Here is an 18,304-nt window from a genome sequence, read left to right on the forward strand (position 1 = left end):
AGCAAAATTGAGTTTGTATTCCTGCTTTGAGGGTGAAATAAGCTAGGTAGTTAAAATACTTGTCTACAGTTTCTTCCATCATCATTTTCTTTTAAAATAGACTGAAATCATGACATCCATCACAATACATCATAAGCACAACAGAAAAGTAGCATCCCCATCGTTACATCAGTCTGTTCCTGTGCTTAACACCACTGTCACGTACAGTGGGGAAAAAGAGTAAGTAGTAGTCAAGACCACCTTGTTATCTTTGTTTATGACTAATATAAGTGCTTTAGAAAAACCTGTTTACAGCAAGAGGAGACTTGACCACTCATAGTATTTTTTAGGTTGGAAGACCCACCAGCTTTTTGACTTGCATTAGGAAGAGGTAAGAAAGTTGCAAAGTTGCTGGTTGTGATCTCATTACCATATGCCAAGCAATGTGCCAGTTCGTGATGCACTGAAAACAAGGCTGCTTCTTGAGATGACTTACTCCCAAAGGGATGAGGGGAGTGCTCCAGCTACTTTGCTTTAGAGTACGTAAACAGTTATGTACATTTGCAATTCCCACTGAGTAACGGTCTGATTGTACTGAAACTCAGCTATGCTGGAAACTCAAACAATCCATCAGGAAAGCTAATAAACAGAAAAATCAAGGGTAGCTGGATTACAAGTACAAAGTAATTTCAAGCTCCTGTTTTTCAACTGCTATGAAACTGTTAAGTGTCTGCTACACCCTGGGAAGCATTAAAACAAATAAATTATAAATACTCTGTCTTACCATTATCGGGGCGGGGGGGCATAATTTAGCAATTCTCCAGCAGGAGAGGGGGTATAGCTGAGGCTAGTGACTGAGTCTGAGATTCTCAGCCTTGCTGAGCATCTGAACCACTCACCTCAGGTACCCACTTTCCCTTGGAGTCTGGGAGTGTTGACTTCAGTATTTGTCTCAAGATAAAATGATAAATAACTTGTGCTAGCTATACATAAACTGCAAGAGTAAATCTGTTGAAATAGAAAATTATTTTAGAGCTCTGCCATATTAGTCAATTCTCTCAGGTTTTCTACAGTGAGTGGCTTGTCTGCTATAATGTTACTTAGTATTCACTGAATATAACATAGCATTCACTGAAATAGCAGGGGAATGAATTTGCCGCTGAAATACACTGAACGGAGATGTTTGGTTTTGCATAGTACAAGGCAGCTCTCTATTCTGACCCATTAATAAATGCTTCATCCTCACTGTGCCTGAAAAGGATTATAGTTAAAGACAGCCCCATCTGGATTTGTTACAGGGAAACATCGGATTCTAGCAAGTAGTTTTCTCATGACTGTAATCTGAGCTATGCCTGTATGAACAGTTTATCTGGATGAAGTTTGGGCACAGCTCCCATTTATAGTTTTTATTCCTACTTTTTGTGCTGAGTCTGCATATGACATGCAAGTAGAACTTGCATGCTGCATATCCCAGCTCAGTGCCATCCCTGGTGAAGCATTAGCAAGGGTTTTGTTACCAATTTTGTACACACCCTAGTCGATCTGCTGCTGCAACCCCTCCAGTGTTTCCGTGGTCCTTCCAACTAAGACTGGTACTGTGCACTGTCATCTTACCTCACCATCAGCTGTCAGTGACATACACACAGCTTCTGGAACTCTGTGTAGCTGCTACGTGCCTTTTGTTTGTGTCACGGAAGTCGACAAGACTTGGAGAATAGAAAAATTGGTCTGTGTACTTAGAGGCTGTATTTCTGGACTCTACCACTGGCTAAATATGACACTTGTATGGCCCAGATCTCTAATGCACCAGTGCTTCCATCTAATGTACTTAATTCCTGCCCAGACAGCTTCTGCATCGCTCCATTGACTGTGCAGGAAACAGGCTCCCAAGTTTAAATTATCACCTCCTTAGTTACCTAGGGGATTGGATTTCACACACTCCCAACACAAACCTGTTGCCCTGAGAGGCTGGGGAATATCCATCCTTGGAGATGTTCAAGACCTGACAACACAGCACTGGGGAACCTGATCTGGTGAGACCTGCTCTGAGCAGGGTTTGAGTAGATGACTTCTAGAGCTTTCTTCCAACATAAATTATCCATCATTCTATTGGACTCACTACCGGAACACCCCATATCATGAAAGTGGGAAACCTAAGCTTTGAATCCCTACTCCAACCAATTTCATGCAGGCATTTGAGCTCGGTGTTCCCCAGGCCACCTAGGACAGTGCTGCAAATGGCAGGCTAGCAAGTACTCGTGAGTGGGTTTGTGTGACACAACAGTAGTATTCACTAGGCTACAGAAAGCGCAACTAATCCCCAGTGACAAAGGGTGCAGAATAGTCAGATTTGATCTTGTTCTGACAGTCTCTTTGTATGAATGAAGGTTCACATGGGACACCGAAAATAATACCTTGTCACAGAGGTTTAGTCCTCCTGAGAGGTCATCAGACCTGCCACCCAGATGCAGCCCCCACCCCCCAACACTCACACATCCCCCCAAGCCTTTCCAGCCCTCAACAAATTAAAAAAAATAATCTGTATAAGAAATAAAAGGCATCAGAAATCTGTGATGTACTGATAGGGGAAGCTCAAGGACATTGCGAAATGCCAGGCGAAGGTAAGAAACAGGCCATGCATGACAATGGAGAGAAAAGCAATCACACCCCTGTCCCTGCCTCCACCCCAACACACCCTGCTAATCTCATTGGGAGGCAAAGGCATCCTACTGCAGTATCCAGTAATGTACTTGCAGGGGGAAGCGGAAAGTCAGTGCTAGTAGGACTAGAAATAAACCTTGCTCCACATTTCATTTTTAGCTATGCCTACTCTCAAGTTCTGAGCAGGAAGGAAATGGTGGAGTGGAGAAAAAGAAAGAAATCTCAATATATTAACTTGATCTCTGAGGGAATTCTTGGCTTGTACATCTACTCCAACGTAAAACCGGAACGCAGCAGAAGCACCCAGACATAACCAGAGTGTAGCAAGCAGAGTCAGCGTTCAAGTCTTCTCTTTGAAGAAGAGGTGCATTTCTCAAATCGAGAATTGTTTCTTCTCCATCCCTATCATCTCCAGAAGTTTAGCCAGTGCCAAACCAATGCAGCTTTCTTTGCCTGGCTTGTAAAGCTCTTCCAGAACACACTTGCCAGCTCATTAGTATCCTTCTAGATTCTGGGCCAAGTGAGTTTAATTTCAATGTCTATCCACTTTGTGATAGTAGCATCTTTTTACATTCTTTCTCCAGTTACTTCTCCCCTCATCTCCCAGGAAAAGCAATCATTCCCCATCTCAATTTTGCTAAATTAGTAAGTTGTGATTGGTAGTTTCTTCTTGTACAACAAGTTGGTTTGTCTCCTGCTCATCCTAGCAGTTTTCTGCAGCTTTTCTTGTCTAAGTTTGTCTTTGAACATAGTTATCATTCTGGGCACCTGCAGCTCTAAATGAAGTTTACCAGTCTTTCGTACTGTGGTAATGATATCTCCTTAGTCTTAACCAAGAATGAATCATTTAATGCCTCTTAAAATGGCATGTGTTGTTTTTGTGTTTACAACAAGCTTAATTGTTCAGCCATCAGTCAGGGCACCCTCTATCCCTTTCCTCTATCATCTCCAAGCACTCATTATTCATGCAAAATAAAATAACTTCAGCTAGAAAGCTTGAGGAAGAGACACATGAGAATAACCAAGCATTTGATCTTAACAAGGACACTCACCTTGGATATTCTGGAGAACTCAAAGCCTCTCTCTGAAATGAGCAGAGTGGAGGCTACATCAACCACAAAACCATGTTGCTCCATTTCTTGGCAGAAAGGCACCCAAATCAGGTCAGCCGTAGCCCCAGGAAGTATTTCCCTTCCAAAAATCCCAAAGGAAATAGGCATTTCTCTCCACCTTATATTTAATGGACTAATCATCTTGTTAGCCTATTGCATAGCCTAGGCAGCGCTCTGCTCGGCACACTGGCTTCTGTCTGTCTTACTCCTCAACCCCTGTGCTCCCTAGGTATGGGAAGCCTAGGCATCTCACTTGGAGCCCCAGATTCCTCCTGCAGGGGAACGGCGGCCAGTAGAATTTTTATCAACCTCCTCCGGCCCCCCAAGACACCTCAAATGAAACATTTTAAGCTCCATAAATCTGACTCCTCAGTTTAAACTGTTTCTGTAGAAAATTCATGACTACCTCCAGGCATGCTGTCATTAGAAGTTAGACATCACTTAAATCTAGTTGCAAGGAGAATAGAGGTCCAGCCTCAAAGGTCTTTGACACGTAATTCAGACTGAAAAAACTACCTGTGTGACTTGCCCAAGCTCACTTTTGACTCCTGGAGTAATGTAAGAGTAAAATACAGGTCCCAGTCTAATACCAGCTGAGCAGCTTAATGCCAAGCACTTTGATCCAACTCCCCCTTTCTCTCCCCACACATGCGTTGACCTAACTGATATCTCTTGCCCTACCTTCCATCGAAAACTGACACTCACCCTAACTAGTAATAAGTAGTGCTAATTAGTTAATACAGAAGATCCTCTGAGATTTGAAACACACCCCTCTTCCTATTTACTTAGATAAACCCTGTAAAGAGAAATCCATCAATGGCTGTTAAATGCAAGGATGCCATTCCTGGCTCAGGATGTCAATGCACCAGAAGTTACTGAAGGCCCTGAGAGTGTTTTGGGAGAGTAGCACCATGCAATTGCCCTGTTCTTACATTTTCCCCTAGACTTTTGGTGTGGGTCACTGACAGAAACAGGCTAATGGACTAGGTGGCACTTTTATCTGATCAGATACACATAAGCACTCTATGCTGGGTTTTTATGTTGGTTTTTTTTTTTACTTGACTAATGTTTTCCACAGATGTTTTGCAGGGAAGATGAAAGTGTCTATGCAGACCCAAGGTAGATAAGGAGTTGCAATAGGTAGTGTCTTTCTCCATATATTTTCCACATATTTTCCTCATTGTTTACACAAGTTTGGCATTTTGGGTATGGTGTTGTGAGAATGCGAGAACTAGAAATGATGTAACTCTAGCTGATATAGTTACTGTTTAGGAGCTGTTTACTCATGGGCTTCATGAAGACCCAGAAAATACTTGCCCCAGAATGCAAGTGGTACTACAAATTAGTTGCAGTATCATCTACTTCATGGCACTGAGTGGTTTTTAAAGTGACTTTTAACATGGCAGATGATAACTTTTTTTGTAAACTTAAATGCAATTAATAATACTGATTTAGCCACATCCATGTTTCTTTGAAGTCTAATGCTTCAGCACTCTTGCAATTACTTCTCCAGATGAGTTCTAGGGGCCTTGGCAATTGCTTGCTGCTGCTGCTATTTTGATCCTATGCCCTAGGAGTATAAACTCGGTTATAGAAACTCCATCTGAGTCCATTTAATGAACTACATGAATCAGAGCCCTGCAATAAAGCCCAATTAGAAATGAGAGCACAGAGGATATTGATCCCCTTAAAACCTTTTACAGCTTTCAGGATCTGCTTGGTCACTCATCGCTACAGCAGGCACCGACCCTTTCTTGCCAGTTCCCTTTCATTAGCTTGCTGGGATTATGGTCAGATTAAGATGTGATTGAACAGATCAGACGGTGGGGCCCCTGGGGTATAAGGGAGAGCCCCCAAATAACCCTTCTCACACATGCTCACAGTCCTCTGGGTGAGGTTTTATTACTATCTAATTCAGAGGAAATTTCTACAGCAGTGCTTGCTTTTCCTCTGAGCAACACCAAAAAAACCCCCTTTGAGATTTTGTAATCTGTTTTACTAACGGTGCCTGGAGGCTCTGAGTTCACAGAGGTCACAGATGATAGCATTACCATGCACAGCACACCCATGAAAGGGTCCCATGAACTCCACTAATTCAAGACCTTCAGCCTTGTTTGCAGTATATTACAGGATAAAGAACCCCTGTGGTAATGAAGCACACATTATTCAAATGAGACATTTGAATAAGAACTTTGAGAAGTGTGCATTAAGAGGGATGTATGGCATCCCAGCGAAAATATAGGGCTCAAAGTCAGATGATCTCAGACTCTTTTCCAGGCTGTACCCCAGATGACATATGGTGTCCAGAAGACCAGATCCAAAGGGGGTATGTGGAATTTTAATCGTTAGATCTCACACTGGCATCCAAAAAGCCTCCATTCAGCTGTTGTCCAAAGCTGGATTCACCTCAAACATAAATCTCAGTCTTCACAATTCAGGATCTGCTCCAACACCTACCCAGAAGCGCTTTAGTCTCAGCTGTGTTCAGACCACCTCTGTGAGTAAGTGCTAAGGGAACTCGTAAACAAGGTGTTCCTCCGTTTCCCTGGATTTGGTAAGCCTTCTCAGAGCACAGCCATTGCAAATAAATGCAAAAATAAAAGAACAGTCACTGCTTTCTCTATTTCACCAAGCCGTATGGGCTTGTCCGGGGCTGGCAGGAGGGATTAGAGGGCAAAACACTGAATGCCTTATGGTAAGGCTCTTTTGAAATCCTTGGTATGCAATATCTGAGGATGACCTGCACCAGAGGGAAAGTAATTACAGTTTTCTAGCAGCAGCTGGGGCATTTGCATGGCAGGAAGGTCCTGCATTCCAGGCACTGCTCCAAAGGCTGTTTATGAACTTGAAATTAAACAGTTACAGCATAAAAATGCAAAGTAATTCCTGAAGCAGCCTTGGGCTCCAGGCCTTGCTCCAGAGACAGAAAGCTCTTGAACCACTAAGCTAGAATCATACATCCTTTGCCCAAATTAAACTTTATTATCATGCGAGGCGTAAAGCAGAGCAGCTTTAGCAGGCAGAGCTAAGAACGGCTCTACCTCGAGCAACCCCAGTTTTCCAGAGGGTCTGTTCCTTCATTAATATATTGCATTGGTACAAGGGTGGGAGTGATTCCTGACAGCTATATGAGGTGCAGCGAGCAGACCCCTCCTATGAATTTCCCTTAGCAGGAGGCTCCGCTTGTCATGGGAAATCCGCTTTAACAGCCCTGCGGCAGCCCCGTGGGGTTCATAGTTCTGTGTGTGCTACAGATGTGCCTGGGCAAAGGGGCTTCGGCCGTGCTAGCAGCTGCTGGTCCTGCCAAGGGCTCTCGGATGCTGCAAGAAGCCACCAGTGACCCAGCTGTGTCCTGTTCTGACGTGGGAAAGAGGAGCTGCAAAGACAGGTTAAAGCCAGCTTTTCTACCACCCTGCCCCTCAGTGCTAAGCTCATCTCTGATTTGGGGATCCGGCTTAGGCTGGTGCCAGGTTGGTGCTGCTCACTGGCACCGCTTATTTTTAGTGAGATCAAAATGAAGCTGGGAGGGGGGGAAAGGGAAGAATTTCGCAGAAATCCAGACCCCTTCTCTCTCAGGACAAAGGATTTGTGCTCAAGGGGCTTCCCCAAGCTCTTCAGCATAGGCTCGGCACTTGCAGACACCTGACAAACTCCTGCCAAAAAAGTTTAGAGTAAACAGAGGTGATGTGTGACACGTTAAATATTGCTAATGAGCATCAGGTGTTTGCAGGGGAAAATGGCTCCTCGTCTTAGATATGGTAATTATTTTAAAGATCTATTTAGCATTTAGATTGCTTAGGGGGAAAAGAGCTTGGAGCAGTTGATTGCCTTGAAAAATGCTCCGGTATTAAGTGGGTCTCTTTGAACATTGCTTTCATCTACTCAGACAGAAAGCAGAGGTGACACTTCAGCTTGGGATAATTAGAGGGACTTTGACATCATTTGGTTGTCCTTGTCAACAGCATTGTAATGCGTGGCCTCTAGTTAAAAAACCGCACACAACAAATCTTGCACAATACCATTTAAGAGAGTTAAAATACAAAAGATTAAACATGCTGCACTGAAGCCTTGAGAGGAGCCATGAAAGAACCAGCCTGAACATTCGCACTCCGTAGTAATTTAACCCCAAGCAGGAGACCCTTTGGTATGCTTTTAGACTTAGCTACATCTGTCACATTTTTAATGCCCGTTTTCATCAACAGATGTTTATAGCTGCAGCATCATCAGCTCTCGCAGGCCGAGTGATTTAGACAAAACAAAACTCTTGGAGGTGAGGGCTCCCATGAAAATCCCAGCTATGGCAGGAGGTAAGAGCAATTGCTGAGCGAGGGACTGAACTCTCCTGTGGCAGCTGAGTATCTCAGCCCACAGTCAGGCTGCACTGTGCTAGCCTGTGCAGGTAAGCCTGGTCTAGGGGATGGTTTAAAACTAGTCAGGGCAGCCCAAAAGGACAAAGCAGCCTGCAAGCCTAATACACCAGGCTGAGCAAATCCAGCAATTCAGGATCAAGTCTCTGCTACGATTTGCTACTTCTCCTGAAAAGTCTGAGAAATTAGCTGGAAAAAATGACTTCTGCCTCAAAGAGGTCCCTCCATGCCTGAGTTGCTGAAACACCATTTACATACTTCCACCCTGCAGCATGTTCAGCAGCAGAGGCAGTCCAGATGATATTATAAAGCCCACATAGGCCAGCCTTCCTCTACACAGCAGCTGTCACTAAGCTGATTTTAATGGTGAGAAGCATCAGTGTATTGAGCAGTACTGCAGATAAACAACCTGCAATAGGTAGGGTGTTTCAAAGGGGAAGAGAGGTGATGCTGGACACCGAGGGTGGATCTGTACAGAGCATCCCCTGAGCATTGCCAGTCCAGAAAGCAGACCTGCTTCAAGCATTAGCTGTATTTCTCTTCTTCCTTGTAGCCACTTCAAGATTTAAATGTTATATTACCAGTTACCCTGTGGCTGTTGCTGAAGAAAAACCAAGCAGAATAACCACCAAGCTCCACGCTAGCCCTCAGTCTCACCTGCCTTGGGCCAGCTCTCTACTGCTGCTTCTGCCACAAAGCCAGTGACTGCTGACCGCCAGCATTCTCCCAGCCACTCCCATTTCTTAAAGCCCAGAGTATTAAAATGCACAATCAGAAATTTAATCCAAGCAGGAACAATGATTTAGACTGAGTCTGCTTCCCAAATCTGACAAGTGTGTGCACTAATGAGTGACACCCCCCACAACCCTGCAAAGAGAAGGAAAAATGCAGCAGTGAGGAGAAAGCTCACCACCGATTTCTGCTAAGAAAAATGTTTCTCTATTCCATCTTCTCACCCATAAAGTCTGTTTTAAGACCAAAAAGGAGAAAAGCAGATGTAAGCAAAGATGGTGGCAAAACACACAGAGACTAAATAGAGCAAGAATTTCACCCTTGTTTTCCTGCCTGGCTGGGCAGGCAGGGCAGGACGTGTAGGTGCACACACGAGCTGCAGGATAGTCGCTGCTGTAGTCACCACAGCAAGGGGATCAGCATGGGCAAACTGCCCCAGCATCGGCGCAGCGGCTCAGGCAGCTCCGTGCAGCCCACCCCGCACTCCAGGCAGCACCGGCTGCGTTGCGACCACTCGCTGAGCCCGGTGCCAGAGGGAGGGCTTGCTTTTCTCACGCTGCGCTGCGAGCACAGCAAACTCGGAGATTGATCAAGCAAAGAAAAAACTCAACAAAGAAGTAAACAACTTGCAGGGGAAGATTGGTTAGGAAACACCAATAACAAAAGTGGTTCCTCTTTGCCCTGGAGAAAGTGCTTTTCTAAGGTGGCTGAATTAAAGTTCACTTCATGCGGCAGCCAGATGGAACTGTTCCCAGTTCAGAGAAGGGAAGGGAGTACTGGGAGCTGATGAGACTGGTCTGCAGTCACTGAGGATCACAGCTGACAGCAGAACATATCCTTTGTGCTATGTCCCTTGGTTAAGATGAGGCAAAACTCAGAATTAACTGTCCCCATTATGTGTTCTCCACTGAATTTCCAGCTGTAGCACTGGTGGCTCTTGTGTTTATTTTAAAAGCGAAGGAATCACTGGGATGAGGGGTGGGAAAGATCTAGTGTGTTATAGACGCTCGTGACAAATTGGAGGAGCCAATTTGTATTAAATGACAAGATCGAATTTATTAGCAAGCGATAAGAGAGCAAAACAGCGCTGGGCGCCCGGGGAGACAGTGCTCCGCCAAAGGCTCGCGCCGAAAATGGGGAAGAGTCCCTTTATTTATACAGTTTCTAGTTTCTGTCTACGTGACGGCTGGTATCTTCTGCATTGTGTGTGCGTTTGTGCCGTCAGTTGCTAGGTGGTCGTAACCTGCCTTCAGGTGGCGGCTGGTATCTTCTGCATTGTGTGTGAGTTTGCACCGTCATTTGTTTGTTAGGTGGAACGTCTTTCGTTAATCATCGGTACTTAACTGGATACTGCGGTTTTAGATAAGCGAGGAATGTCTCTACCCCCACATGCGATTTCATGAACAAAGTTAACCAGTTCATTACATAGTGCAGGCCTGGCCAGCCTTGGACTGTCTGATCCTCACCAAGATCCTGAGAAACAAGACTCAGGAGACATGTTTCAGGGCGAGCCAAGGAGAGAAGCAGGTGGGTGCAACTGGGTCCAACATCTGGGCTGGGACATCAGCCTCAGCTCACCCCGGTGCCCCACTTTCTGCTGCAGCCTGAGATACAGACACCTTCATACCAGTGCAGCCCCGCTGTTGGCTGCATAATGTCCCTCCGGTTGGAGCCAGGCTTGAAAGTCACAGCCTGAGCACCGTTCTTTCAAGGCCTGCCGGCTGCCCGGCACAGGCCAAGTTGTCCCCTGAAACAGAAGAGGGGCAGCTTGCAGAAGGGCTGGGGGCAGCAGGGATTGGAAACAGACAGGTCTACATTGTCCTCAGAGCCTGACCCACAGTCATCTTGTCCTAGAAACATCCCCAGCCATCACAGGAAGACTCCTGCTCCTTTCACACCCCTTTCTTCTTTACCCTGTTGCTCTACTACTGATCGGGCTGAAAGGCACTCATCAGCCATCTTCCCATTTTTTTCTGCTCTGGAAACTCTGGCCACATTTGAGTGCCCTCATACCTATTTCAGCACTTCCCCTTCCACTGCTTCTCTGCTTGCCACAGCATTGGGAACAACGCTGCTCCTCTTTAGCAAGGGCAAAATGCAAACCATCACCTCCAAAATATACCAGCATTGACATGATTTCTGATTTGCCCCCATTATATGTTGGGAGGACTGGGAAACAAGGTGTTTTGGTGGGTAAATAAATTCACACAAACACTGGTGAACTGTAAAAAGATGTCACCTCTTCAAATAAGCTGTTTTTTCTACTTTGTACGCAGCTGGCCCACTTCTTTGAAACCTTTGTGGTCACTCCCAAAATACAGCTATACTGCAGAGCCAGTTCTGGTCACCCAGCTGCTGAAGGGAAGCCAACAGCAGACAGCAGCAGGTCTACACCTTTAAACTAAAAACTAAATGACAAACAGGAAACCCCAGAGCAGCCCCATGGGGCAGTGACATGACATGCCAGGGTGCAAGGTGAAGAGGGATCTTGAGAGCTGGGGCAAACCCTGCGAGAGCTCACGACCACCCCAGGAACCAGCAGCCACCACGCTTACAGGAAGCTCAGGCTGCTGCAGAGAAGGCGATACTGAGGTCCACCCATCAACTGAGGCTGAGATGGGGAGAAGGCAAAGCAGCGCTGGGCTCTGACCACAAAATTCAGGGCGAAGAGCCCTTGGGAAAAGAAAGTTGAGACAGATCGGGAGGTGCGGAGGGACCCATGGGTGGCTTTTTGGGCCAGTGACCCCATTTTGTTCAGTTCATGCTCAGGAATTTGAGCATCCCCCTAAGCACTGGCCAGCTCATCACCCAGCACACCGCTACTGCTGTTACTGCCCAGCTCAGCCCCGCTGCAGGCAGTGGCAAGCAGCATTGCTGTACTAGTTTCCATGGAAATCAAAACCGGAAAAGCTGTTTTCCACCAAAATCACATTAAAACACAGTTTTGTCCCAAGTGGATTATTTTGTTATCTTTTTTCTCATTCTTTTTTTTTTGCACTATGCAGTACAGATGAAGCTGGATTTATTTTAATGACTCAGATTTGTAAGGCACAAGTTTCATCAATATGTCAAGCAGAAGCCACTATTTCCCATCATTATTTCACTATAATCTGCTTTGCGAGTGCTAAAATGAACTATTTGAGTATTAAAAAAAAAAAACAACAAACCCCACAACAAATCCAAACAACACTTGATTTGTCCTTTGAGACAAAGCATTTACCAAATTTGACCCAACTGTGTGATCACTGTGGATGCAGTACTTCTATGTTTTTAATCTCCTGTACGGAAATGACTCCCCTATAATTTTCCCCACACTTGGTTCTAGCCCTCTTTGATGCAACTGTTTCTACTCCAAACTCTTCTCTACCTCATTGATGTGCCAGATCACTGCATGTCTGATCCTATCCTCCTCTGAGGGGATCCCATCCTTCACTCATTTCTCCTTCCTCCCCAGACCCCCAATTTGGCTCTTCAGAAGGTCAATAATTCATTTTCCTAGACAGGACTAATTAAAGTCTTCCCAGCCATCATTACAGCCTGAGAATCTCCTGGTTTCTAGGGCACTTTGACAGTCATCACTCAGGGCATGCATGGCAGGATGCCAGGCACACAGCCCAACCGATGTTCTGCTACAGAAGCAGCACCAAGAGAGAAAGCCTCAACTCTTCCTTTTTGTCAAGTTCCCACAGCACTCAAACACCAGATACATTACCAGGCAGCACGGAGAAGCACTGGTTCCCCCCACACCAGCTAACTTCCAGCACACCTTCACTCCTCTTCCCTAGACAGAGGCTCCAGCACAGCTGCTTTCTGTAGAGGCAGACCTAGCTGATCCTAATTTGAGAAAGCTTCTGCAGGTAAACTAGCAGGCAGTTAAGCCCTGATTTTAAACTCAAAGCTTACAAATTGACATTGCTGGCTGGGCTTTTTTTTTTTTTCTTTTTATAAGGTGCTGTCCTGGGTTCAGCTGGGATAGAGTTAATTTTTACAGGAACCTGGGAGGTGGGGGGGGCATAGCCGGGGCAGCCGACCTGAACTAGCCAAGGAGCTATTCCATACCATGTGACATCATGCTCAGTATATAAATGGGGAGCGGGCCGGGGGGAGGGCTCTTGACTTTCGGTGGCGGAGCGTCGGGTTCCGGGTGGTGAGCAGTTGCACTGTGCATCACTCTTTTTGTATATTCTTTCATTAGTACCGTTGTTGTTGTTGTAACCTTTTTTTTGTGTTGTCCCAGTAAACTGCCCTTATCTCAGCCCTCGAGGTTCCAGTTTTTTTTTTCTTTTCTCTCCTCCCTATCCCACCGGAGGGGGGCGGGAGGAGTGAGCGAGCGGCTGCGTGGTCCTTTGTTACCGGCTGGGCTGAAACCACGACAGGTGCAATTAGGAAATCTCATCAGCCTACTTGGGGAGTCAGAGTATTTGAGGCTCAGCAATGCACATGCTAGGAGGCGTCTGTGGGTGGTGATGCTTCCCTACCCTCAAGCTAGAGGCAGAAGAAAGACCTTTGGGAGGCTTAGTAAGGAATAGGCAGGCTGATCGCCTGAGGAAAAGATCAAGGAGGGAGTAACAGGAAGAATTAATTCCCCCCACTCCCAGCTATTTCTTTCAGCATGTAAAAGCCAGTCCATTAACTGCTCTTAACTTCTGCCAGAAAGGATACTTTCCTGCCTAGCCAGCTGAGGAGGGCTTCTTCAGTCGTTTTACAACTGATATGCCATTGTATCCTAGAAATCTCTGCCAGCTCCTGCAGTATCTCTCTAAAAGCAACCCAGGAACCCATGCAAAGAACTGGGGTATGTATGTCTGGAGGGACAAACCCAGTGAGAGACAGAGGCAGGGACCAGGCAAGAAAGGATGGAGGCTCTTTTCTGATGGGAAGTTAAGGGGGAATAAGAACAGGCTGAAACACTTGTTTCAAAGTGGGTTTTATTCCAGGCATTAAACAGATTCTGGCACATGCTTTCTTCAAGAAAAGGGAAAACAAATCTGGGCTCCACATAAATTACATCTGGCAAAGTGCAACTTACAAGTGAGTGGGGAAAATAAACCTTTTGAAATTGATTTCTGTACAACAGTAGTTTCAGCTCCTCTCAAATAAACCCCCACTGGTTCACAGCACACAAAATTACATTGGATGATCTGATACAATAATAGCTTTCTTAAAAGGTATTACCAATGCAAATGCTCTGTCTTGACAGTCTAAGGGGCTGTTTAAAGTAAACAGGAAAACAAGGGTGAGCAGCTGCTTGTTCTGACCGTTAAAGAAACCCATCACTGGGCCAAATTTGAGGGCTCAATCAGTATGCTTTCAAAAACCCCACCAGAGTCCTGTTCCAAAACACGGCATCATGTGGACCTTGGGGAAAAAAGCACAGACAACATCGTTCCTCCTTCCCTTCAGTGCAAGGGAGATGGAATGTATGCTAATAATGAGTTTGGACAAGACTTTGTTTATTCTGAGGAAAAGTTTAGTTTGCCCACACTTGAAAGCAGCCTTTTGTAATGCACCTCCTTTTCAGCAACTGCTAAAACGCACTGGAAACCAATGGCTTCCACAGAAGGTGATGTGGGGGGAGGTCTGCACTGGGCCTACAGGAAGGTCCTGTGAGCAGTGCTTTAGCTGACAGCCGAGTAAGCAGTGGGGAGGTGACCTCAGGAGAACATGTCCAAAACCAGGCAGGGTTAGGGCTCTGGTAGCCCCTAACTCTAGGGGCAATTAAAGTTATTGACATCTAGCATAGGCCCACCTTTTCCCTTTTCTCCCCCAGGCCGGGACACCTGCAGAAGGAGAGTGCCCAGTCTCCAGCTGCCCCAGCTCACAGCCCCAAATGGATGCCAGTTCACACTCTGCCAGGTGGTGAGCAGTAGGAGGAGAGGCACAAATCAACACAGCTAGTCAAGGTACCTCTGCTGCGAGAGCAGTCAGTAACCTCCAACGCTGGAGCCGAGCAGAAAGTCGAGGGCAGCAGCCAGCGTCCTGGCAAAAGCCCTTTGAACCAGGGCTGGCCCAGAGCTTGGAGACTGTATATAAGCAGAGCTTCTGCAGTCTGCAGCAGTCAGGAGAATTGTTTGTAGAGGAGCTGGGTCCTAGTCCCAGTACAGTTATGAAGAAGGAACTGCAAGAAAGCTGCACAGACACAGTGGGAGCAAGGAGGAAGGAAGCAGTACCTGGTGGAGGAGTGAACGTGCTGTTAGCTGCAACCCTTAAGCTGCTGGAGAGTGAAATGGGGGAAGCTCAGATGGTCCACTTAGGATGCATTTTGATGAAAATGCGTAATCCTTTAGCACTTCACTGTATACAGAGTTTATGTACAGTACCTGATCAATGGCCTTTTGTCTGTCTTTGCATCAACTTGTTTCAAGCCAGGTATGTGAGAACTTGATTGTTCCTGTCTCCTAATGCCTAATGATGCTGTTCTGGAAGTAGCATCTCCTGCACATTCTTGTTTAAAAAAGCAATTGTTAGTATCAGGGCATCTCTCTGCCCCTGCCATGGGTCTGTCTGCCCTGCCTTCTTTCTGTTCCTAGGCTATTTTCTTTCCTCCTCTGCTCTTTCCTGGCTTCACTGGTTCAGGCCCAAAGCATGTCTATATATATAGGGGAAGAGAAGTATCTACAGAGTCAGTGTTCCCATTCCCACACAGAAGAGCGGCTGCACCATGCTGTAAGCTTGGGACTAAAGGGAACTGCCTCCTGAGTTTTCACAGTGCGGGCAGGTCATTCATCTGGTTCATCAGTGTCGAGCTGGTAAGCTGATGTCAAAGTGAAGGGGGAAATGGGAAAAGAGCTCCTGCCACATGATTGGTTTAATGTTTTAAATAAAAGAACCGAGAAGAGAAAACAAATCATCCAGTTCTCACACAAGGACTTCTGAGCACATGCAACATATGAAGAACAGTACCTGTTCTTTTGTCAACTGTTTGGGCTAATACCAAGCTAGGAGAAAGAATTGAAAAGGGATACAAATGTAATCAAAAGCAGCCAGCTGTTCAGAATCCAAATGACCATCCTGTTTCTTCTACACCAGATCAGAAAGGATCCAGACAAGCAATTGCCTACTGAAGGTGGCCCCACCATCTGGTTCCCCTGCCAGGCTCTTGGAGAGGAGGGTTGGTTTACAAAACCTAGCTCCAAGAGGAAAATTTAACAGATCTAGTAGGAAAAGGTAAGCTTGTGGGGATTTTTTTTTTTTTTTATTTGAATAGGTAAGCTTCCCCTGACAGGTTTGAAAACCCACACTCAGCTACAGCTAACTGGTAACTGGGAGCAGGACTGGGATGCTAGCTGGAGACACCAGTTGTCTTTGGTATTTCCATAACACAAAGGAGATATCTCTCAGGGCAGGCCTGTACTGTGGCAGCATTTGTGCAGGGGACAGTTTCAGCTTCACCAGCTAGCCTCTCCAAGGTGCCCACTGGGAGGAGAGCTGGGCATCGCAAGTGCAGCAGTCCCAAGCCTTTTCACCTCCCCTTTCTAAGAGAAAGGGGGAAAGCAACTAGACAGAGGGATTGGGTGGCTTGTCATGCCAGGCTGTGTTCACAAGGGCCATGCAGAGCCAGCGAGCCAGCCAGAGGGCTGTGCTCCTGCCCAGCCAGCACCAGGAAGCCTGCGATGACCTAGGGACTGTCCCCTTCTACCTCTTGCGGCGGGGAACTGGGTGGGCTCCTGCCACAGGCCTGAGCCAAGTGCAGTGGCACTGTCAGAGCACAGCTCTGTGCATCACCTCTGGTGTGGGGTGCAGTGGGCAGCATCTGGTAGCACCAGGAAGAGCAGCCAGAGAAGGGTCCCAGCTTCCCTGGCATCCCAAAGTGTCGGCACCCATCTCTGACCAGCTCCACAGGAGTGTGGTACCCTGAACACAGGTCCAGCCAGGCTGTCTGTAGGCTTGGATCACTCATGGAGGCAGGGCTGGCCTTCCACCCGTAAAAAACTGGAAGCAAGAATTCAACAGGGAATAGTCTGCAAAACAATCCCTGGTTATGCAGTTAAAACAGATTGTCCCTTTTCTAGCTGTCTCGTCAGCATTGTGCCAACCTCAGCCCACTTGGCTGTAGGGCAGCTACTGTGGGCAGAGGAAGGAACAGGCCCACTACGAAGAGGTTACAAACCTGCCCCCAGGGTCTGCTAGTTCCTTCCCAGCCCCTCCACTCATCATGATGAATCTTTTTCTGGCCAGTCCTCACTGAGAGACACACATACATAAATGATGCATGATGTTAGAGCGAAAAGCCAGGGAAACCAAAGAGCTACCAATGTTTGTACAAGCATTGTCTAAGCCGTTGGACTGAAGGTCATGGACTCTGGATGCAGAGAAAGGAATGGATGGGGAGAGCTGCAAGGCAGTTCTGGTCACTCCAAGTATTGGGCTGGGTCCTCCCCCTCTCTGGTTGCAGCTATGCACGGACATCAGCTACAAAGGAGAACTTAAGACAACAGATGGGAAGGTTTCAACAACTCTCCTCATCCCTCTCTCACCCCCAGCTTCTCTGAAAAGCTCAAAACCAGCAAGTGCTCAGCTGAAATGGTGGCTTGCTGATGGGCACAATGAAAACATTTAGGGTCAGACATACAAAACCATTCCTCCTTTCCCGATCCCCCTCTGTTCCCAAAGTCTCATGCACAAAGAAACAAGGAGATCTCTGTGCTACCATCACGTTGCTTGTAGCAGCTCCCACTGTTGGCCAGGTACACCTGCTTGGCAAGGGTTGGTGACCACTCTCCCATTCTGGTTTTCCAGGCAGAGACCGCTGACAAAGTGTTGAATGAAACTGCCTTTCATCTTCCACTTCTGTGAGAAGACAGAGAAGAAACATGCTGTTACTTCCATTTCATCGTGGAACTGTGCCTCCAAGCTGAAGGAGAAAGGTTGAGCATAAACCTCAAGTAAGCCCCAACAGCTGGGGAGACTGAAAATCTGGGTATGGGCAGCATCTCCAAAGCACTGGTTTCCTGTATTAATGATACCTGGAGTTTGGGTTTAGCTGAATTATAGGGCTAGATGTTCAGAAGCATCTAGAAGGCAAACAACACAAAAATCAGCAAGTAGTGGCATTTTCAAAAGCATATTATATTCACAATTTCCCTACCATTCTTTGTTCTGCATCTGTAGGCACCCAGATACCTGTCAAAACCTGAAATCCCTCTACGGTTTCTTTCCAATCCATAGAAAGCAAAGCATTGAAAGCTCTCCCAGCATGGAAAGCAATCCATCCACAGAAAGCAAAAATCATGCTTCTTGCTGCTTGACTAGATCGTATCTATCTCTCTTCCATGTCCCCTCATCTCTCCTCTCATCAAATTCAAGATTTTTATCAGCACTACATTGAAAGCTCTTCATAGCTCTGCACCCTTCTCAGCTGGCTCTTCTTCATAATCTTATCTGCCCTGCCAACATTTCAGTTTATACGTGTCCGTTTGACAGCTGCTCGGTACATACTGCTCTGCTTTCTGC

General features: G+C 46.3%; 1 protein-coding gene across 3 annotated transcripts in view; it reads right to left on the reverse strand.

Annotated features, from left to right (window-relative positions):
• Positions 1-13,762: 13,762 nt before the first annotated feature.
• GALNT16 (polypeptide N-acetylgalactosaminyltransferase 16) overlaps positions 13,763-18,304 on the reverse strand; it is an 81,019-nt gene continuing 76,477 nt past the window's right edge. For 2 of the 3 annotated variants that reach the window (XM_052782360.1, XM_052782358.1), the window contains one exon: positions 13,763-17,641. In XM_052782360.1, coding sequence (XP_052638320.1) covers positions 17,504-17,641 — 138 coding nt within the window. In that variant the 3' untranslated portion in view covers positions 13,763-17,503. The remainder of the gene's footprint in view (positions 17,642-18,304) is intronic. The other variant, XM_052782359.1, reaches the window with a different exon arrangement.

This window comes from Harpia harpyja, chromosome 3, assembly GCF_026419915.1.
Source record: "Harpia harpyja isolate bHarHar1 chromosome 3, bHarHar1 primary haplotype, whole genome shotgun sequence".
In the NCBI taxonomy this organism is placed as follows: domain Eukaryota; kingdom Metazoa; phylum Chordata; class Aves; order Accipitriformes; family Accipitridae; genus Harpia; species Harpia harpyja.